This window comes from Macaca mulatta, chromosome 7 (genome assembly GCF_049350105.2).
Source record: "Macaca mulatta isolate MMU2019108-1 chromosome 7, T2T-MMU8v2.0, whole genome shotgun sequence".
Taxonomy (NCBI): Eukaryota; Metazoa; Chordata; class Mammalia; order Primates; family Cercopithecidae; genus Macaca; species Macaca mulatta.
The window spans coordinates 178,559,923-178,582,007 of NC_133412.1; the positions used below are offsets into that span (position 1 = coordinate 178,559,923).

The following is a 22,085-nucleotide window of genomic DNA, read 5'->3' on the forward strand; positions in this document are numbered from 1 at the left end:
TAATATAAAAATAGGTCATCTCAAAAAATTAAAAAAAGAACACAGATCATCTCAACATCATTAATCATTAGAGAAATGCAAATCAAAACCACAGTGAGATACCACCTCCCACCCAATAGGATGGCTGTTATTAAAACAGAACGAAACAAAACAAAACATAACAAGTTAAGGCTGTGGATAAGTTGGAATCTTTGTGTGCTGCTGGTGGGAACGTTGTCTTGGAAAGAGGGATGGCAGTTTCTCAAAAAATTAAAAGCAGAATGACCCCAGAGTGGATCCCACAGTTTTGCTTCTGGGTGTACTCCCAGCAAAACCAAAAGGAGGGTCTCAAAGGGATGTTTGCACAGTCATGCTCACAGCAGCATTAGACACAGTAGCCAGGGGCCATCAACAGATGACTGAATAAGCAAAGTGTGGTCTGCGCATCCCAGGAACTATGATTCTGCCTTAAAAAGGAAGGAAATTTGCCATATGCAACAGCATGGATGAACCTTGAGAACATGAAGTCAAGCAAAATAAGCCAAGCACAGAAAGACAAACACTGCTTGACTCCACTTACACGAGGCATCCAAAGTAGTCAAACTCATAGAGACAGGCAGTAGAATGGTGGACACAAAGGGGTGTGTGGAGAAGGGAATGGGGAGTTGGTGTTTAATGGGGACAGAGTTTCAGATTTGCAAGATGAAAAACTTGTGGAGACCCAGTGTGATCAGCAATGTGAATGGACTTAGTGCTGTGGAATTACACACTTAACAATGGTTAAGAGAGATATTTTATGTGTATTTACCACAACTGACATTTTGTTAGGCCAGGCGCAGTGGCTTATGCCTGTAATTCCAACACTTTGGGAGGCCAAGGTAGGAGAATCACTTGAGGCCAGGAGTTCAAGACCAGCCTGGGCAACATAGCAAGACCCCCATCTGTACAAAAAATTAAAAATCAGCCAGGTGTGGTGGCGCACACCTGTGGTCTCAGCTAGTTGGGAGGTTGAGGCTGGGGCAGGAGGATCCCTTGAGCCCAGGAGGTAGAGGCTGCAGTGAGCCATGATCACACCACTGCACTCCAGCCTGGGCAAGAGTGAGACCTTGTCTCAAAAAAAAAAAAAAGAAGAAAAGAAAAGAAAGAAATTTTTAAAGGTAAACCATGATGATTGCACAATTGATTGTACTTAATGCCACTAAACTGTACACTTAAGGATGTTTAAAATGAGGCTGGAGGCAGCGGTTCACTCCGATAATTCCAGAACTTTGGGAGGCTTCAGGACAGGAATTCGAGACCAGTCTGGGCAACATAGGGAGAACTCATCTCTACAAAAAAGTTTTTAAAAAATTAGCTGGGCCTGATGGTGCCTGCCTGTAGTCCCAGCTACTCCAGAGACTGAGGTGGGAGGATCCCTTGATCTCAGGAGGATGAGGCTGAAGTGGGCTATGATCGTGCCACTGCCCTCAAGCCTGGGTGACAGAGTGAGACCTTGTCTCAAAACAAAACAAAACAAAACAGAACAAAAAAAACAAGCACAGATCATATCATACGGTGGCTTGTTTCTGAATTCCTCCTTTCCAGCTATCTGCCGCAGTGTGCTTGCTCCATGAACCTGCGCACTGCCCTGCGAGGCCCCGCAGCCAGGTGGCCTCCCCAGTGGCCTCTCCCGTGGTGGCCTTGTCTGGTGCCTGGTCCATGCCACACGTGGCTGTGCAGTTGCAGCCCTCCTAGGCCTGGGACCCTCGCGGCTGGCGCTGTAGGTTGCTGCACCGAAGGGCACCTGCATTGGAAACTAGTGGCTTTGCCAGGCGCCTTCCCAAGGGACTGGTGCACGTGCCTTCCTTCTGTAGGGTCTGCACACCCGCCCCCAGCCCGCCGACCACAGCCGGGCAGGGGGCCTCGTTCTGCGGGGCTCGCTGCTGTAGCTCACCACACAGTCCATTCTCTTTCCCCGTTGGCGGGGTGTCTGCCTGTGGCTTCGGAAGGTTTCCTTTTCCCCAGGCCTTGCTGTGGCACCAGGTTCCCAGCCTGAAGCCGGTGGGCCCCTCGGTCTGCGGGCTGGGGTCTCCACTTAGCTCAGAGAAATGCACTCTTTCATGTGATGTTCTCACCTCCGTCCGTCCCTCCCTCTCCCTCTGCAGCTCCTGGGACTCAGAGGCTGTGCCCCGAGTTTCCTTTCCCCGTCTCCGGCTCCAGGCCTCGTGTGAGTCTCGGCACCAGCTCCCCGCCGCCCCGTTCTTCTGCTTTGCTGCCCGATTGCTCATTGGGACCTCAGGGCTCTAGCTCCGGAAAGCCATTTTGTGCCGCACTTTGATCACGTCAAATGAGCATCTTTGATGATGAGGCGCCTGGCCCCTCCTCTGCGGCTCCGCGCTGTGCGTCCAGGCAGGGCCTATCTCTGGCTACCGAGCCCCTCAGGGCTGTTGCGGTCTGGCGGGGTGGCGGGGCGGTCCTGGAGTCCAGAGGCCTGCAGGAGTGGAAGGAAAGGCAGGGCAGGACGGGGTGCTGAGTGGGGGGACTGGATCCAGCTGTGGAAATGGCAACATGTGGGATGAGGGCTGAGGGGCCCGGGGGTGATCCTGGCCACCGTGGGGAAGGCTGTCTTCAGGACCCTGGGCTGCCCAGCCCTGCCCGGTGAGAGGCCTCCTGCCTGAGTGGACGCGTCCCATGGCCTGGGCGCTCTCCCAGGACCTGTCTCCTGCCCACGGTTGATGAGTGTGTCCTTGCCAGCCCTTGGGGTCAGACCCCCTTCCCCTTGGGCCACCCCAAACCTGTGATGCACAAGGAAGCCACCTGGCCAATCCACCAGAGCAAGGACACTGCAGCCCCGGAGGCCTCTCAGCAGCCTTTTCCAGCCTCCTCCGTGCTTCTAGAATCCTCCTTACAGTTTGGGCTTCCTTCCTCCACAGAAGGCTTTCAAGCAGACACTTCCTGGTTCCCAGATCAACAGCAGGATAACAATATTGCAGCTGAACAGGTGACCCCACAGGCCACACCTTCTAGCCTAGAGTGAGCTTCCTAGGGCCCCTGCCTCTGCCCCTACAGATGCTCCACAGCGCCTCTCTACCCAGAGGAGAAGCCCCCGGTGCCGCCCAGCTGCCACCCCAGCCCCCTGGCCCAGAGCCGCACTGACACCACTGTCCCCAGCAAGCCCTCCCGTGGCTCCGTGCCTCCTGCTGGCTGCCCTCCTCTCAGAACGCCACCCCAAGACTCAAATCCTAGCCCCTGAATCCACCAGGGCTGGGGAGCCATGAAGAATGTCACACGGCAGGTCCCTTCCTCCCGGGCCTCAGTTTCCCCTTTTGTATAAAGGTCTTCAAGCCCTGGCATCCAGATGCTCTCCATCTGAGACCTAACAGGTCCCTGTTGACCTCAGGGGCTCCTTGGAAGACCCCGGGTCTGATGGGGAAGGGGTGAGCCCTGCTGGGTCTTGGGACAGTTGGAGTTGGGCCTGTGGCCGCCATGAGGCCCATACCAGCCGGCTGCTGCTGCCTGGCCTGCAGGGGTTAATGGGTCTGGCCACCGCAGGGACCAGGCTCCTGTGTGGAATCTCCTCTCTGCACCCCGGGGCCCGGTTTCTTCGGAGACGCAGCAGTCAGAGCTGTTGCCAAGCAGAACCAGCAGGCGCAGTCCCGGCAGCCGAACACCAAGGACGCAGCAGGCGGCCCTGGCAGCAGTGGGTGCGGGAGGTGCTGCTTCACCACCTGAGAGGGGCTCTGCACCCACAGCAGGCCCCTGCCATGACTTGGTCCCAGGCTGGGTCAGATGGCGCAGTCAGGACGCACCTCTCGAGCCAGGCTAGGCAGGGCCGACTCATTGCTCCCTGCTCTGACGGTGTGGGAATGAGAAGTGGGAGAGGATGGCCCAGGGAGGCGGGAGGCTCAAAGGCATGTGCGCATGGGGCCCCGCACACACCATCTAGCCTGCAGGTTGGCCTCTGTGCACAGGTCGCTCTGCCTGGAAAGTGGTGGCAGGGATGGTGGTGTGGCTCCCTGTATCCTCTGCCTGAGTGAGCGCCTGCTGCCCAGGGCCTCCTCAGCCAGGCACCCTCCTGGGGCCGCAGTGGCCACCTCCGAGTTCCCTCTGCATCCAGACCCTTCCCATCCGAGCCACACAGCCAACAGCCATGTAGCCTCTGGGTCCAGCTGGGAGCAGCTCCAAAGTGTGGGGAACAGGCCCTGTGCCCAGCCCATCCCCACTGTCCCTGGCACATGCCTCAGAGCCTGGTGTCCCCCAAGCTCACTGCCCACCAGGCTTGGGGAGGCCCAGGTGCTCATTTTGGTGACATGTGCCCCAGTGACAGAGGAGCTCTCCCTCCGCACAGCGGGTCAGAACCCCAGACTTGTCAACAGGAAGAGCAAAAAGAGTGGAGGCAGCGGGAGACTCGCCGTCGGGGGTCCCCGCTTCATGGCAGGGCAGGACACAACGGGCTCCAGGAACTCGGCAGCCAGGATGGGTGGCAGGGCACGCCTGCGTGTCCTGAGGGGCAAACAGGAGTGGCACAGGTCCCAAGCCCAGCGGCCAGAGCGGGGGTGGCCGCCAGGGTTCCTGCAGCCAGGGTCCCCAGGAGCCTGGCACCAGCCTGGGGGTGCCAGAGAGCCTGCCTTCCTTCGCTAGATTTGCAGACCACACAGCACCCTCTCTGGAGGCAGCCACTCCTCCACCCACCCACAAGGGAACAAGGCTTTGGTGGTAGCAGGATGGACCCTGGGGCCTACCCCTCACTTGTGGACCCTGGCCTCTGCATAGTGGACTCTGTGAGGCAGGTGAGTGGCATTCGGGAGGCGTGGAGGTGGCCTAGGGTCCGAAGGAGGGGACTGCCAGGCTCACCCCAGGGGGTTGGGCCAGAACCCAGCCTGGCTTATGACCACACCATGGGGGTGGTAGCACTGAGATAAAGAAGAGCCCCATCATCCACCCTGGCATGGCATGAGACAGCGAGCAGTAAGCCTGCTGGCCGGGCCTGGACCTCTTAGTGCTGCCATCCACATGGGCTGGCTATGGCCAGGCACCAGCCAGGCCTGAAAAGGTGCAAGGTCACCTAAGTGGTGGTTTATGACTGAGTATCGGGTGGAGGGAGGCCATGAACTCCCAGTGGGCTCAGGACACTGGACAACAAGCTTGGGGTTGGGATGGCAGGCCTGCCCACCATGGACAAATGCAGGCAACGGCAGAGGCTCTCAGCTCAACCCATGCACACTTGGTGCATGCTGACCCAAGTGCCACCCCTCCAACAGCCGCACACCCTTACACAGGCACGGAGGCCAGTCTACGTCCTGTGAGACTCCAAGCCAGATGCATCTCCCCGAGGTTACAGGGGCTTCCCCAGAATTGGGGGAACACATTGGCACAGCCAGGGAGGTGCAGGTCTGTGGGACACTTCCTGCAGAAGTAACTAGGCAACCCAGCCCCACCCATGACACCTGCTATACCTGCCGCACCTACTCACTGCTCACTCCATGCCTGATGGGCTCCCATGGGTCTCAGGACAGCCCCTGCCAGGCCCTTGCCTGGGGCCCCCTCCTCAGCTGCTGATGCTATTTTCTATCTCTTGTCCTGGCGGGTAGCCTGGATCATTTCTTCTCACCTATCTTCTAGTTCACAAATTCTCTCTTTAGCAGTGTCTAAGAGTGGCTGCCAAACTACTTCTGGAGTGTTTAGTTTGAAGATTGTATTTTTTTTTTTCATTTCCAGAAGTTCTACTTGGTGCTAGGTTGAAGTTTGTTTGGCCTATCAGCTTTTCCAAGCTGTCTTTGAGCACAGCAAGCTTTTTACAATCCATGTCTGAGAATTCCAGTATACTCAGATGCCTCTGCACGCATTTCAATCATGGTGCCAGGTTCCCCTGTGTGCTTGGTTTGATTGTGGTCTACTCACTGACCTTGAAAAATAATTCATGAGGCGTACAGAGGTCTATGACAAAGGTGATTTGCATTTGGTTCTACCAGGAACCTAGGGAACTGCAGGTTAGGTAAACGCCGTTTAAAAGGAAACTCAAAGCCTGCCGTCTTTTTGGCCAACCTGGTGGTGGGAACATGGGCTTCATGTCCACACGAGTCATGGTGTACATGACTCCTCAGGGGCTGGCCTTCTGCCTGAACTGCCTGGCCAACTCCTTGGGGCCAAGGCAGGAGGTGGGTTTAACCCCTGCCCCCACCCTGAGGGCACAAGCCTTGGGCTTGTGAGCAGCCGATGGCAAGCAGGATCTCCTACCAGCTCCTCTGTGTGACCCTGCAGACCTGGCTCAATACGGTGGAGGAGCTCATGGGAGGACTCCAGCTGGAGAGAGAGAGACCGCCCCTGGAGTGCACACCATAGCTCATTTGCACAGCTTCTTGGAGTCCACAGCAGCAGTGCTTACTGGAGTCCCTAGCAGCAGTGCTCAACAGACATCCAGAGTAACTTCTGCAGCAACCAGTAGGTCTTAAGGAATTACCAGGTCAAAATTTTTATTCATTCATTCATTTATTCATTTGTTCTGCCTGTGCAAGGCAGCCTCACTCCCAGGCTGTCAGCAGGACTTTTTTCTTTTTTGTACAGATCTGGTTCTTGGCTTTGCTCCTTGACTCAGTTGACCTCCTGCCCCTCACAGCAGGTTAAAGACTTGCACGTCACTGACAGACGGCTCGGAGTCAGCCTTGGAGTCGGCCTTCCATGCCCAGCCCTGAGGCCACCATGCCATGTTCCAGTTGGCTCAAGCAGTGAGAGGCAAAACCAGCTCCAGGGCCAGGTGGAAGGGCTGCTTCTCTCCTGCCTCCAGCCTCTCAAATGCTGACCTTGCCTCTGAATGAACAAGCAAAACAAAGGAATAAATGAATGAATAAAAATTTTGAACTGTTAATTCCTTAAGACCTTGATAGGTATTCGTGGGTAAGCAATTTTATACTATTTTATAAAACTGTTTTCAGCTGTTTGTAGTCAGGGTCAGGTGCCAGGCACCTAGACACCCCCCTCCCCATTCCCAGGAAGGTTTTGGCCAAACCTGCATCCACCAACTTGGCAATGCATTCGAGGCCCTGGCAGGCCCTGACTCAGCAGGACCGTCTCACCCTCCACAGCCACCACAGCCATGTGGGCCAACACCCAGCACGTGCCCCCTGCCTCACGCCTCTCTGCCGGCACGGTTCTCTCCCAGTCTGACTCTAAATGCAAAAGGAACAGCACCCAAAGAACAAGGGAGGCCGGAATGTTGACGTTATTAAATCAAATATACAGAGTGCTTCCTTTAATATGTACACATTTACAAAAATGCACTTTCACGAGGAGGGGCGGCCGGGGCCGGCAGGTGGGCAGTGCCTGGTGCCACGGCACGCGTGGACAGTTGCGAGGGGTCTGTGTGAAGGCACTTGTCACAAGCTTCGATACTGCCGCCGTCCCAGGAGGGGAGAACTGCGCAGCAGGAAGGGCACTTCTGAAAGCACAGTGGAGAGATCGCTGGAGCGGGCGTTCTGGGCAGGAGGAAGCACAGACGGCAGGCGGGGCGGACTGGCCAGCAAGCGCGAGGTCGACCTGCCGGCCTCAGGCCACGCCGATGACCTCAGGCCCCACTAACAACCACAGGTGCGCCAACAGCCACGGGCCGTGCCGGCGGCCGGGGCCGCATCAATAACCAGGGTCCCACCGACCACCGTAGGTCCCACCGACAGCCACGGGTCCCACTGACAGCCACGAGTCCCACCGACAGCCACAGGCCACACCATCAGCCACGGGTCCCACCGACAGCCATGGGCCACACCAACACAGCCATGGGTCTCACCGGCACTTTGGCCTGGAGCCACAGAGAAACCCGAGTGAGGAATAAAAGGAAGATTCTGTAAACAGTGCACAACCTCTGGTAACAAACGCTACGATTTGGTGAGGACGCAGACACCCTTTGCTCTCTCCTGCCGCACAGCGAGTGCCACGCACGGAAACTTTACAAAAATAGCAACTATCCGAGAATACTCCATTGTTTTCGGCCTGACAGTTACTGAATAATTTATACAAGGTTAAAGAAACGTAGAAAATAAACATTTGTTTTTTGTTTTTGGTGGTTTTTTTACACAAAATAAAGAAACTATGCACATGGCCTTGGCCTCCAGGTCCGGCAGACGGCATGGCTCCCACCGAGGGCCCTGGGTCCCGGCCCAGCTGGCGGCCGCCCCTACTCCTTGCCAGTGTAGCGGGCCTCATTGATGCTCCTGACCGCGCGGTTGTCCACTTTGGGGCCCGAGGCCCAGTGGGCCGGCCTCCCCGGCGAGCGGCCAGGATCTTTGGTGAATTTGTGCGAGAGGAACTTCTCCGCCTCCAGGGAGTCCTCCTCACCGCGGCCTAGATCCTCGTCCTCCTCGTCCTCCCTGACGCCCGCGTGGCCGGCCGGCCCGGGCAGCGCCTCGTCTGCCCTGCGCGGCGGCGGCGTGAAGTTCTTGCACTGGTAGAGCACGTCCTTGTGGCCCCCGCCGCCCCACGGGCCACCCCCCGGCCGTTCGATGGGGTTGCGGATGGGGTTGAGCGGGGCCCACTGGTTGTTGGTGCTCTCCTCCCGCGGCAGCCGGCTCCTCTCCCGCTCTTTCCTGCGCTTGCGTGTCCACCACACGCACAGGACCACGCACGCCAGCCACAGCACGCTGAAGGCACCACACAGCACGGGCACCAGCAGACCTGGGGACCGGGGAGAAGAGCCGGTAGGCACTGAGGCCTGGGTGCCTGCAGGGCACTAGCCACACACATCCAGGCCTGGGAGGGCCCTGCTGGCCAGGCGGCCAGGCCCCACCCTCTGGTTCCTGGCTTGTGGGAGGGTCCCAGGACGGGGGCTGGGAAGGTCGGGTTGTGGGGCTGGGCGGCTGGGGCAGCAGGTGCCAGGGACTTCTGTGTTCCTGGTGGCTGGCAGGATCGGCCGGCTCTGTGCCAATGCCTGAGTTGCCCACCTGGCACCTTCCCAGGGGCCCACCTCCCGTGCTTACCTGTGGAAGAGCCGCCCATAACGACTGTCTCCACCTTCACCTCGGTGACAGCCAGGAGCAGTGAGCCGTTCCCCCGCTGGGTGATGGCGGCCACGATGGCATGGGCCGCGCCCTGGATCAAGCTGCTGTCAGGCAGGTCCCTCGCAGGGCTGAAGGACTGCGGCAAAGAAAGGCGTTGGGGGGATGGCCCGAGAGCCCCAGGCTCCCAGAAGCCTGCCCCCAATACTGAGGCTCTGGCCACGCTGGAGCATGGTGGGCACACAGGAGAGCCCGGGGTCCTGCAGTGGGGGCCTCACCACCAGGCAGTAGTGGCAGGGGGAAGTGGAGGGGTGGAGGGTGGCCCCGTCCGGGCACACAGGAGAGCCTGGAGTCCTGTGGTGGGGACCTTACCACCAGGCAGTGGGTCGGTGGGGGGTGTGGCTCCATTCACTGACGCCTGCTCCGAGATGGCCATCCCTTCTCGTCAGCTCCCAGCCCTCACCCCCACCTATGGGCCACGCCCCCAGGGCACCACAAACCTAGTGCCTTCACGAGGCCACAGCAACCCGGGGCTGTGCCCCTGCCTCCACCACGTCCCTGATGGCACCATGCCCGTGCTGGCATACTTCTTACATCTTCCCCCTGCCCCTACTGCCCTTCCATCACCCAGCAGCACCCACCCGTGTCCCCCACCCCATCTGCAGCCTCAGGGCACCAAAACACTGCACATCCCTCCTGTGCCTGGCCATGGCCTCCACCTGCTATGCTGTGCCATAGCCACACCCACTGCTCTGCACACACTCATCAAGTTCCAGAACATCCCCACCCCAGTCTCACCCGACCCCCTTGGTATCCACTCACATCTGACACCCCCCAAGGCCAGGGCAGGTGCCAGTCCCAAAGCAGGCCTCCCAGGGCAGACTGAGCCCGCGGACTCTCCTGCTGCCCGTGACATGGGGACACAGAGGCAAAGACAGAGCAGGGGACCAGGCGAGGATGCAGCTGCAGGGGAAGCGGGCTCCACACCACAGCCCTGCATGTCCTCAGTGCTGGCCAGGCCCAGGGAGTAGTTCTATGAGCCTGCAGCATGGGCAGTGAGGGGCCGCAGCCCCAGCCTGGGGAGACATGCCTGCCTGCAGTCCCTCCGCACCATGACTAGCCTCGCCAGAGCCTCTGCCCAGCATAGCCAGGACCTGCATAGGACTGGACCCAGGGCCCACCCAGGTGCTGCTCCCCACTGCCACTCACCACGGCCACCTCCACTGCACTGGCCCCGGAGGACGCCCGGTCGCAGAGCAACACCAGCAGGCGGTCCCGTGCCACAGCCCTCGTAGCTGGCAGGGAGCGGATCCCGGAGCAAATGGCGCCCACCGTGGTGCCCTGGGCAGAGACAGGCAGTGCATGGGCAGGGCAGGGCCGTGAACCTGACAGCTACGTCCCTGGACTGGCACTGTGGGTACACGTGGGACACATCCTGTAGCCCGCCCAGGAGAGCAGAGCAGGGATGCCCAGGGTCTAGTGGGGGAAGCTTCCCACCCGGCTGTGCCCTATACCAGGAGGCAGGAGTGACGGTGCCCACTCGCCTGCCCTCATGGCACAGCCAGCTCCACCTGCAGGGCAGTGGGGGGAGGAGAGGCAGGGGCGGGGTACAGTGGGTCTCCTCTAGTTCTGAGCCCCTCCTGGGAGACGGGGGCCCAGCTCCAAGCACACAGCAGACAAAGCTGGGTCCTTGGCTAGGGCAAAACTGCCCACAGCACTGCAGCCCAAGAGCTGGGGTGAGGCAGCCATGGCGCCATCAGTCCAGGCCCTCAGGACAGCTGGACAAACAGGCACCCCCAGCTGGCTGCTCTCCCAGCCTCCTCTGCCACCCACACCCAGCACCAGGCCCAATGCCCCTCTCATCTCACCCCACAGGGCCACTCTCTGTGACCAAGAGTGACTCTGCTCAGCCAGCCAGGGCCTCCCTGCCCCACGGGGCTAGGCTTTGGCCATGCCACAAGCAGATGCCGGCGTGTGGCCTCTGCAAGCTCAGATGCCACCAGGCCCCTCACCTGGGGCACATGGTCACGGTTGAAACGCAAGGTGAGGCGGGCGCAGTTATTGTCCAGGTGGCCGGAGCGCGGCAGGCAGGGGGTGCTCGGTGGCTCTTCTGTGCCGCACTCCCCCCAGGCCTCACAGGGTGGTCGCAGACACTGGCCTGGGGCCTTCTCCAGGCACCTTTGCCCCGGCGGGCACTGGGCGCTCAGGGCCTCGGGCTGGCCGGCCAGCAGACAAGGCTTCCACCCGCACCACACCTGGGCAGTTACGCACAGGAGGGTCAGATGCAGGCACACAGATGAGGACCCACAGGCGGGCACAGGCCCCATGCCAGGGAGGGACACCGCCCAGGTCTGTGAGTCCCAGCCCACCCCCCACCCAGGGCTCCCAGGGAGGCAGGCCAAGCTCAACACCAGAAAGGGCAGGCGGAGCAAGGCAGGACCCAGACCAGGCCTCAGTTTTCCCAACTGCACACTGAAGCATGGGGCCTGGCTGAGCTCCCTCCTCCCTGGGTGTCCCTCAAGTGGGGGCAGACAGCTCTCAGCCCATCCTGACCCCAGCACCCGCCTCCTGATCTCACAGAGTGATCAGGGTCAGCGTGCACCAGCCTCAGGCAGGGCAGGGAGGCTCACAGGCAGCCCGCACCTTGCTGCAGTCACGGCGGCCATCCAGGCAGCGGCAGCTGTTGCAGTCTTCCACCCAGGAGCTTCCGTGCGGGAACGGAGTGCCCCGGGACCAGCAGGACCTCCCGAACCCAATCACTGTGGGGAGAAGGGGCTCAAGGGTCAGCAGTGTGCATTTGGCCCTCGGGGCTGGGTCTCACCCATGGCCCCCAACCCGCCCCAGGCCAGGGCAACCACACGGGGCCTACCTTCCTGGCACCGGGGGCCGGCTCGGCCCGGGGGGCAGCTACAGCGATACCCGTTGATCTCATCCACACACGTGGCCCCGTAGGCGCAGGGCGAGGACTGGCATTCGTCAATGTCTGCGGGGAGAGCGGCTGCTGCTGAGCACGGCGAACGGCCGCCGCAGGACCGGCATGGCCTAGGGCAGCGGGGAGCCAGTGGCACGCGGGCGCAAGCCCCAGGCCGATGAGAAGCAGCCCCTAGGCCAGCACAGAGGCCTCGCCAGCCCTGCAGGTCCCACCTGCCCCAGCACCCAAGCTGCCACCTGCCCGAGGCCTTCCTGAGCCCAGCCTGACCCTGGCCCAATAGCACCCTCCTCCATCTGCTTCTGCAGTGGGCCTGTCCCATCCTGGGTTAGCCCCAGCTGCTGCATTGGACCAGCCAAGGGGTGCTGGACAGATACCTGGGCCGACACCCAGGGACAACAGCCCTGCGGCCACAGAGGAGCCCATGTCAAGCTGCATGCTCCAACCCCCACAGCTCCCTTGGCCTCGGTCTGGTCCCCCGGGCTGGCACCCCCCCCAGTCACTTGGCAGGGTACACCGCAGGAACCCCACAGGGCACAGTCATGTGGGGAAACCGAGGCTCAGAGAGAGGCAGGAAGTGGCTGTGGCCATACTGCCCTTCAAGGGATGTGGACGTTGATGTCCCCAGACTCCTGACACCTCGGCTGGGCTGGAAGGGCTCCCGGGCTGGGGCTGTCTGTCATCCCAGGCCACTCACTGATGCGGCAGTCAGGTCCCGCGAAGCCAGCCGCACACTCGCAGCGGAACCAGTTGACGCCGTCAACACAGATGCCACCGTTGTAGCTGCAGAGCAGAGGGCGGGCATCAGGCGGCCCCCGCGATATGCCAAGTCCCACCCACCCCTGCTGCGGCCCCCGGGTGCCACTCACCAAGGCAGAGGGTTGCAGTCGTTGGTATCTGGTTTGGGAGAAGAAGGAGAAGGCAGGGGATCAGTACCCACCCCCCAAGCGTGCCAGGCACGGTCCAGGCTGGCTCGGCGTGATCGGGCTGTGGGGCTGGGGAGGGCATCAAGGAGGGTGCCTTTTGCTGGGGGCAGGGGCAGCCAGGGGAGGGGCTGGCAGGAGGGGATGGGGGGAGAGTCGGGGACAGGGATGTCGTCTGTGGATGTCCCTCCCGTGCTCACTGTGAGTGCAAGTGCGGCCCTCCCAGCCGTCCCGGCAGATGCAGGAGAAGGAGGCGCCGCTGCCCACGCAGGTGCCCCCGTTCACACACGGGTTGGGCAGGCAGCTGCTGTTCTTGGCTGCAAGGAGAGGAGGAGGAGGGAGCTTCTCACCTGGCCCTGTGCAGGCCCTGGGTCTCCATACCACGCCCCCAACCCAGACAGGGCAGACAGACCCAGGGGCGAGGGGCAGGTGTGGCCCTCAAAAAAGACCCCTCCGCCCATCACGCCCAAGGGAGCGGCGCCGGGGAGGGCCCATGCCCAGTGGTCACAGGGGCGTCGGGGGCTCCTCACCAACGGTGCAGGTGCTGCCCTTCCAGCCGGGGGGGCAGGCGCAGCGGAAGGTGTCCCCGCTGTCGTAGCAGGTCCCGCCGTTGCTGCAGGTGTACGTGTCGCACTGGAACTCGCCTGTGGGCACATGGGCCGCTCAGCAGGCGGGCCCCAGACCGCCAGGGCCAGGGTCGGCGGCCGGGGCCTGCGGGCACTCACGTGAGTGGCAGGTCTTGCCCTTCCAGCCGTCGTCGCACGCGCAGTAGAAGTCGTTGACCAGGTCGTAGCAGCGGCCGCGGCTGTGGCAGGGATCGGGAAGGCAGTCGTTGGGATCTGGGGGCGAGGACGCCGGTCAGCAGGCGGGGGGTCACCGGCGCTCAGGGGGGGCTTCCCGGGGGAGGAAGCCCTGGAGCTGGGCCAAGGGAGGACAGAGAGGGGCAGGGACGGAGCGTCGTGGCGGGGAGCCGACCCCAGGTATGGGGGAGCCTGAGATTCCACCCCGTGGTGGCAGCACCCTCTGGCCAGGCCCTTCCGGGTACTGGGCCTGCGGCACCCAGACAGTAGCCCACCTCGGGGTGATGAAGGGCCCACAGGGGTGGAGGCACAGGCCACGTGGGCGGGCGCTGGAACACTCACTGGTGTCGCAGAGCTCGCCCTCCCAGCCGCTGGGGCAGAAGCAGCGGAAGGCGTCCACCTCGTCGATGCACGTGCCCCCATTGCGGCAGGGCTGGCCCAGGCAGTCGTCAATGTCTGCAGAAGCAAGCAGGGTGAGCCAGGGCCTCAGGCCAGCCCAGCCCCACCGCCAGCCCGCTGTTCACAGCCACTCACTCTCATGGCAGTAGGTGCCAGTAAAGCCACTGTCACAGACGCAGGAAAAGTTGCCCCCTGGCTGGCTGACGCAGCGTCCATGGGGGCCACACACACCAGAGGCTGCTGCGCCAGGCGCCCCGGGCCCTGCATCCGACCCGCAGCCGTCGATCACTATGGCAGGCAGTACGGTCAGGAGTCAGGCCCGCCCCTGCCCACCATCTCCCCCACCACCCCACGCCGCCCCCAGCACCTCTGCAGGCCCCGCCAGGGCACGTCTCGCGTGGCACAGAGCAGTTCTTGCCACCAAAGTCATCAGGGCAGGCGCAGTAATAGTCACCCTCTAGGTTATAGCAGCGAGCGCCATTCCGGCAGGGGCTCGGCTCACAAAGGTCGACATCCACCTGCAGGGTAGGGGGTGCCTGTGAGAGCCCAGGCCAGGCCTCTGTCCACATGAAGGTAGATCCCTGGGAACCCCCAGGCCCCTCCGCCCTGGGCCTGGCAGTGCCAGCCAGAGTCCAAGACCCCTGCCCACCTGAGACTGCCCAGGCCTTGTCAGCTGAACGTAGCTACCTGTGGGCCCCCACCCCACCTCCACTGCAGCCCAGCTTCCTCAGCAGCCCTCGGGAGGGATGTGGCCTTGGCCCCTGCTGCTGGCAGGAAGGACAGCTCCTGAGCACCTCACACACTGCCTGGCCACCCTCAGAGCCAAGACTGAGGGTCTTTTCCAGGGCCAGCCACTGCCATGCTTACAGGTTCTGAGGTCAGACCCCTGCCCTGGGCTCCAAGAAGCCCTCTGGACAGGAGGCCCATCCCCTGCACCGGAGGCCCACCCTCTGCACCAAGACCAGGGCAGGATCGAGGGCGGCCGAGGTGGTAGGGAGGTGGGTGGGGGGAGGCAGGGAAAAAAGAGAGGTAAGGGGTGGGGGTGGTAGGGTAGGGGGTGGTAGGGAGGCAGGCAACAGGGAGGCAGGGGTGGGGGAGGTGGGGAAGGGGTGGTAGGGAGGCAGGTAACGGGGAGGCAGGGGTGGAGGAGGTGGGGAAGGGGTGGTAGGGAGGCAGGTAACGGGGAGGCAGGGGTGGGGGTGGTAGGGTAGGAGGTGGTAGGGAGGCAGGCAACAGGGAGGCAGGGGTGGGGGAGGTGGGGAAGGGGTGGTAGGGAGGCAGGTAACGGGGAGGCAGGGGTGGAGGAGGTGGGGAAGGGGTGGTAGGGAGGCAGGTAACGGGGAGGCAGGTAACGGGGAGGCAGGGTTGGGGGAGGTGGGGAAGGAGTGGTAGGGAGGCAGGTGACCGGGAGGCAGGGGTGGGGGAGGTGGGGAAGGAGTGGTAGGAAGGCAGGTAACAGGGAGGCAGGAGTGGGGGAGGTGGGGAAGGGGTGGTAGGGAGGCAGGTAACGGGGAGGCAGGGGTGGGGGAGGTGGGGAAGGGGTGGTAGGGAGGCAGGTAACGGGGAGGCAGGGGTGGGGGAGGTGGAGAAGGGGTGGTAGGGAGGCAGGTAACGGGGAGGCAGGGTTGGGGGAGGTGGGGAAGGGGTGCTAGGGAGGCAGGTAACGGGGAGGCAGGAGTGGGAGAGGTAGGGAAGGGGTGGTAGGGAGGCAGGTAACGGGGAGGCAGGGGTGGGGGAGGTGGGGAAGGGGTGCTAGGGAGGCAGGTTATTTTAGAGGCACGGGGAAAGGGGAGGTTGGGGGAGGGGGTCCAGCACCAAAAGATGGTCAGAGGGAGGTGAGAGCATCAGCCCCGAGAGAGACGCCCACTCCAACCCAGGACTCACCCAGGTGTATGCCCGTCCACCATCAGGCACCCACCCTACTCCACATACTCTGCCCGCCAGAGCCCCTTGCCCTCCAGTCCCAAGGGAGTGCACAGTTGGACAGATGGGCCTGGGCAGGCAGCAGCCCGGGGGTTCCTAGCCCAGGCCACCAGGAGACCCATCACAAGCGAGGGCCACAAGGGGCCAAGCCTGGTGACCTGTGACAGCCCCGCTTGCCCACCCAGCACCCAGGGGAGGGCTGAGCCTGGGACGCCGTGGGGACAACTCCCCCTGTGGCACCCCCGGGTCACTCAGGCCCCATGGTCGGGGACGAGGCCTGCCCTACAGCTCCTAGAGCAGCAGGTGGGGCAGGGTGGCCAGGCAGACCTCACCTCACATAGAGGCCCGGAGAAGCCCTGGGGGCAGTGGCAGCGGAAGCCGTCGGCCAGGTCCTCGCAGAGGCCGCCGCTGTGGCAGGGGCTGCTGGCACACTCGTCTCGTTCCAGCTCGCAGTGCCGGCCTCCGAAGCCCCGTGGGCACACGCACTGGTACCCATTCACCAGGTCCTGGGCGGGCCAGCCAGGTGAGCCTCCCGCAGGTGCCCCGACGGCCCCGCAGCACCCACGCCACACCCCCTCCCGGTCCCGCCTCACCTTGCAGGTGCCCCCGTGCTGACACTGCCCGCGACAGTCGTTGACGTCTGGGGGCAGAGGAGCAGGGTCAGAGGCGGGGTCCCATGTGCCTCGGCCCACCCGCCGGCACCCACCCGCCATACTGACTGATGTGGCAGTTGATGCCCTTCCAGCCCGGGATGCAATCACAGTAATAGCCGCCAATCAGGTTTTTGCAAGAAAAAGCGTTAAGGCACGGCTTCCCTTCACACTCATTGGCGTCTGTGAAAGAGACAAGGGGGAGCCGTGGGGCTCGGGCCCTGCCTGCCCTGCAGCACCGGCACCTGGCGCCCGCAGCCCAGCAGCTCCAGCAGCAGCCCCAGCAGCCCGCATGCGTGGCCCATGTTCCTGTGCACACACTCGGAACCCTTACCCAGCTGGCAGGTAGCCCCCACCCACTGCTCGGGGCAGATGCACTCGAAGCCGTCCACCTGGTCCACACAGGTGCCACCGGCCGCACACGGGTTCGAGGCACACTCATCGATGTCTGCAGAGGATGGAGAAAGGTGGGGCCCTGGCAGTGTGAGCCGTGGGGATAAGGTCCCCATGGGCAGGTGGGGCCACAAGCCTGGGTCTTCCTGCCACTTGTCCTCGCCAAGCCAGCCACAGCCACACGTGTGGACTTGACCACTGCACCCCATCCCCGGCGAGTTGCCCCACTCCCAGACCCCTACTGATGCCAGGCGGGAGTCCCCCACTCATGTGCAGACACTCACCAAGGGCACAGGTGGGCCCGCTCCAGCCCGACGGGCAGTGGCATTCGAAGCCAGATGGCACCTCATGGCAAGAGCCCCCGTTGGCACATGGGTTGGAGGTGCAGGCATGCTCAGCTGCAGAACCACAGGGAGAGGCAGAGCTGGCAGCGAGGCCCCAGCTTGCCACAGGCACGCCTCCCCAAGCCCACAGGTTCCGAAGCTGGGGGTCAGGGGCCCACCACACAAGAGGCCAGAGGGATGGAGCCTGACCAGCTCCCAAGGGAACCAGTCCCTGCCTGGCCAGAACTTGGGCAGCAGGCCCCCTACGTACCCTTCTCACAGTTCCTGCCCGAGTAGCCATCGGGGCAGGTGCAGCGGTACTGGTCGGGCTCAGCGTTGATGCACGTGCCTCCGTTGGTGCACGGGTGGTGGCTGCCACAGTAGTTCAGGTCTGGGGGCAGGGGTGGGATGCTCAGGGGAAAAGCAGGCCCCCCGCTCCCCGACACCCCACCCTTCGATGGTAGAGTATCAGGCCCGCCACCCCCCACCACTACCTTTGTCGCAGAGCAGGCCGCCCCAGTTGGTCTCACAGTTGCACTGCCAGGGCTCCACGCAGCTGCCGTGCACGCAGCCGGGGTATGGGACACACTCATCGCAGAACCTCCCTTGCCAGCCGTAGCTGCACCTGGGGGAAGGCGGAGGGGCGCAAGACCCAGTGAGCTGTGGCACCTGAAAGGGTGGCAGAGGAGCCAGGCACAGTCACCCAAGCCACACCCAGGACTGGCGCCTCAGGCCTTTGAACTGGAGCAGCCCGAGCCGGGCAGGGGTTGCGGCCCCGCAGGCCAGCCCCACTGTCACGGGCATTCCCGGCCTCTGGCTGCCGGCGGTCAGTCCCAGCTGTCCCGTCACTCCTCCCTGAGCTATTTTGGGACTCACTCGTGAGCTGGGCCCCGAGAGCAGGCGCCAGGAAAGGAAGGCCCTGCCGGGACCCCGGGGATGAGAACGCCGGCTCGGACTCACCACGTGCTGCAAGGGCTGGGTGGCACCAGGGGCTGGGCAGGCCGGTGGGCAGCAGGGGAGCACTCCTGGCCCTGCCTCGGCCATGTGGCCCTGGGCACAGCACATACCCTCACCCCCACCTCAAAGATAGTCATTTCGCTCGCTCCCAGTCAAGTCCCACAAGGTACCCATCTCATAGATGGGGCTACTGAGGCCCACAGGCTAGCCTGGGCTGGCCCTGCTCAGGGCAGTTCCTGACCCTGCAGGAGCTCCACCTGCACCCTGGAAACGAGAGGCCTCGTGGCCCCCCGGCCACAACTCCCAGGCCTCGCCCTGCTCCAGGCTATCGGCCAACGTCCCGTCTTGGGAGTCCTCCAGAAGAGGGCAGGTGGCCAGGGAGAACTTGGCCTGACTCAAGGGTGCCTCCGTCAGGGGAGAGAGCCTGCAATGACGACACCCCAAGGCCCAGCGGGCTGCCATCCAGGCCCTGCCGGGACTCCCGGGGGGCCCTTCCTAGAACTCTCTGGTCCTGCAGGATGGGAATGTCGTCCAGGCCACGTCACTTCCACACCGGCACCCGCAACACTTTATTTTTGTAAAAGGAAAGAACCACGGCCCTTCCTGAGCTGCCCTCAAGCCACACAGCCAGCACCGAAGGCCTATCAGCCCAGTTCAGCTGCCACAAATGGGGAAACTGAGGCTGGGGAGAACGTGTCTCCGGCATCCAGCCCAGCATGGTATCCAGCCCAGCATGCACAGTGGCCCATGCGGGTGGCCTCAAGTCCCGCCTGGAATTCCTCCTCCATGGACATAGAGACCCAGGCTCAGGGTGGGGCTGTGACACACCTTGGGTCATCCGCCAGGGAGCGCCACAGCCGGGCTCAGAGCCCAGACCTTGTGGGTCCCAAGGGCGTGCTCTCGACCCTGGGCGGGGCAGCCCACGCCAGGCCCCCACCTCCTGGTTTCCCCAGCCAGCAGCCCCAGGGCCCTGGAGAGGCGGCGGCAGGAAGGCATGGCCATCTCCGCAGCATCCGGTGGGGGGGGGCGTCCTGCACTGGAACCTGAGCCGAGGCTGTCAGCAACAGCTGGGCCTCCCCCACAGGGCCAGCAAGAGGGGCAGGTGGGGCTCACCTACTGCCCCCACCCACCAGGCCCCCCGGACTCCGTCTCCTCATCTTCCTGCGGGGAAAGGGCAGGGATGGCCAGCTTCCCTACCGCCTTCCTCCAGCCTTGGTGGGACATTGCGGCTGCCAGCCAGCAGCCATCCAGGGAGGGTGGCACTGCCATCCAGGTTGTGTGATGCACGCTGCGCCAGGCGAGGGTGAGCAGGGCCGACTCCCGTGGGCCTACATCTACATCTGCCCAGACCAGGTCCACTCTGTTGCACTTTCTGAGACTCAACCTGCCGGGAATCCCTGCGTGTGCAAGTGACCAGGTGGGCGACCCCAGCCCTCCTTGCCTCCCTGCTCTGGGACCAGCCAGGAAAGCTCCTCACAGCCCTCCAGGCCACTCAGCCGTGGGGCCTGTGGAAAGGTCACCCACCTCCCCACCTTGGCTCCCAACTCAGCTGGTTCCCAAACCCCCACTCCTCTCCGCAACGCCATGCTGTGTGATCCTGGGGAAATCACTCAGCCTCACTGTGCCCCACGGTCCTCGTCCCATGGAGGCAAACCTACTCCTCAGAGGGAGGTTCCGGGACCCCTGAAATCCAAGGCTGGCTGGAGGGTGGTACTCACCTCCACCTACTTGTGCCCCTCTCGGGCTCCCCAGCTTGCTCACACACACTAAGCACCACGGCTCGAAGCCCACGCCCACCCCAGACCCTGGGCTCCAGCCCCTCTGGTTCCCCCCCGCGACTTCTCTGCTCCACTCTAGGGCAAAGCTGCCAGTCCCCCGGCTGGATCCCCCCACGCCCTGGTCCGGGTCCAGAGGCCTCCACTGTCTGGACTTGGTTGCAGGACCCCAGCCACTCCCTCGTGGAGGCCCTTGCTGGCTCCTCATCCATCTGCCCTGACCTGCGGCAGCTGGGACTTGCTTCTTGGCCTCTCTCCTCTCCGTCTTTCCCCCTTCGCTGTCTGGGCTTTCAACACTGCCTGAATGCCACAGGCCCCCCACAGACCCCGCGGGGCTGAGGCCAGGCCTCTCCCACGAGCTTTCTGGGTATCTCCGGGGACAGGGCGGGCATCGCCTCTCCACATCCACCTAACCTCTGCCCTGCCTGCTCCTCTGCGGCAGTCCTCCTTCAGTCACGATGGCTCCACTACGCGGCGGCCTGGGGTTCTTCCTGACCCCAGACTCTTCCTCCTTGATTAAATCCATCCACAAACCCCTGGGCTCCAACCCAGGATGCCTGCGGGACCCGTGCCCCTCTCCCCCTTCCGCTGGCCCCTCCCCCCGAACCCCCACATGCCCCACAGCAGCCTCCTCCTCACAGCCTGCCTCTCACAGCCTCCCATCTGGTGCTTCTCCACTCAACAGCTACCACAGCCTTCCCACCCACCTTGCCCAGCTACAAACCTGCCAGCAGCCCCTTCCTCTCTCCCTGGTCCTGCAGGCCTCATCTCCCACCACCGGTCTGCTCTGCCACCCCTCGCCTGCTGGTCTCACTTGTCGGCCGCTTGCCGCCTACCCCCTCCACATGGACAGGGTTACTGTGTCCTCTGCCCGTGCCCCCTCTTCGGGTGGTCTGCAGCCTCCAGGTCTCTGCCGCTTGGTGATATGACTGTCCATCCAGCCTCACCATCCTCACAGGGCTGCCGCCATCAGACATACCCCACGCTCAGACACGCACCTACTGCACCAAGGAGCGTCCCGAGCACACGGCCCGGCTCTCACAGGCTGCGCGCGCGACCTCCAGCCAGCGCCGGGTGACTCCCGAGAGCAAGGCCGAGTGTGCCAGCGAGGATGTGAGGGCAAAGGGTGCAAGGGCAAAGGCGGGCCGGCGGCACACTCACCTGCACTCCCCAGGCACGGTGCATCCCCCGTGGAGCAAATTACACCCTTGTTTACACACAGCTGCGAACAGAGAGGAGCGGGAGGCACCGCTGCAGCCAGCCTGGCGGCAAAGCGCGTGCCCAGGGCCCTGCCCGAGGCCCTCCCTGCCCTCCACGTGGCCCGGCAGCCCCCTCACCTTCCTTGCACTCCTTCCCCATCCAGCCATCCATGCAGGCCTTGTTGCCATACTGGTCGCAGGTGTAGTGGCCAAAAAAGTCGTTGCGGGGCCGGCAGAACTTGTTGCAGGTGGCGCTGTAGTAGTTCTCGTCACAGCGCACACGGATCTGCAGCTCCAGGTGCGCCACGTGGCCGCTGAAGTGCAGGCTCTTCCAGCGGTCCTCCGGGTTGATCATGCCGGCATGCGACACCCGCTCGATCAGCAGCTCCTCTTGGGGAGGCGGCACAGTCAGCACAGGCCAGAGACACCAGCCCAGCCAGGTGGCCTCCAGGAACAACGGGGACGGGGCAGAAGTCTGCGGCCGCCGCAAGGCCGGGGCACAGCAGGCGGCAGCAGCACTCCGAGGGCAGGGCCCCTGGCCAGACTGCTACAGAAAGCTCAGGGCCCCGAGAGGCCTATCCCTCCCGCCACCAAGCCTGCGCTCCTGCTCCCACCCTAAACGCAGAGGGCTGGGGGGCCCAGCCAGGGGCGGGGGGTCCTGCAGGGAGGGCTGCCGAGACCACGGGCTCCACAGAGAAGGCATGACTGCTGCCAGGGGGCGAGTCCCGTATCCCACACCTGTGCCCACCCACCCACAGCCCTGCTCCAACACCTGTACACAGCTGGGCACCGTGTCCAGCCCTCGCCAGCACAGGCATGGCGCTCAGTTGCCTTCCCCTCTCCTGTGCTGTGACTTGCTCCCAGAAGTGCCA

General features: G+C 63.1%; 1 protein-coding gene across 3 annotated transcripts in view; it reads right to left on the minus strand.

The window, feature by feature from the left end:
• Window positions 1-7,171: 7,171 nt before the first annotated feature.
• JAG2 (jagged canonical Notch ligand 2) overlaps window positions 7,172-22,085 on the minus strand; it is a 28,656-nt gene continuing 13,742 nt past the window's right edge. Inside the window, exons 4-26 of one of the 3 annotated variants that reach the window (XM_028851943.2) lie at window positions 21,352-21,603; window positions 21,176-21,236; window positions 17,777-17,907; window positions 17,554-17,673; window positions 17,244-17,357; window positions 16,901-17,014; window positions 16,636-16,749; window positions 16,510-16,556; window positions 16,249-16,422; window positions 14,361-14,511; window positions 14,129-14,281; window positions 13,937-14,050; window positions 13,520-13,633; window positions 13,325-13,438; window positions 12,995-13,111; window positions 12,741-12,768; window positions 12,569-12,654; window positions 11,812-11,925; window positions 11,586-11,701; window positions 10,955-11,197; window positions 10,152-10,283; window positions 8,925-9,081; window positions 7,172-8,622 (exon numbers count right to left, since the gene is read on the minus strand). In XM_028851943.2, coding sequence (XP_028707776.2) covers window positions 8,126-8,622; window positions 8,925-9,081; window positions 10,152-10,283; window positions 10,955-11,197; window positions 11,586-11,701; window positions 11,812-11,925; window positions 12,569-12,654; window positions 12,741-12,768; window positions 12,995-13,111; window positions 13,325-13,438; window positions 13,520-13,633; window positions 13,937-14,050; window positions 14,129-14,281; window positions 14,361-14,511; window positions 16,249-16,422; window positions 16,510-16,556; window positions 16,636-16,749; window positions 16,901-17,014; window positions 17,244-17,357; window positions 17,554-17,673; window positions 17,777-17,907; window positions 21,176-21,236; window positions 21,352-21,603 — 3,263 coding nt within the window. In that variant the 3' untranslated portion in view covers window positions 7,172-8,125. Of the gene's footprint in view, window positions 8,623-8,924; window positions 9,082-10,151; window positions 10,284-10,954; window positions 11,198-11,585; window positions 11,702-11,811; window positions 11,926-12,568; window positions 12,655-12,740; window positions 12,769-12,994; window positions 13,112-13,324; window positions 13,439-13,519; window positions 13,634-13,936; window positions 14,051-14,128; window positions 14,282-14,360; window positions 14,512-16,248; window positions 16,423-16,509; window positions 16,557-16,635; window positions 16,750-16,900; window positions 17,042-17,243; window positions 17,358-17,553; window positions 17,674-17,776; window positions 17,908-21,175; window positions 21,237-21,351; window positions 21,604-22,085 lie in introns of all 3 variants that reach the window. The other 2 variants (XM_077942048.1, XM_028851944.2) reach the window with 2 other exon arrangements.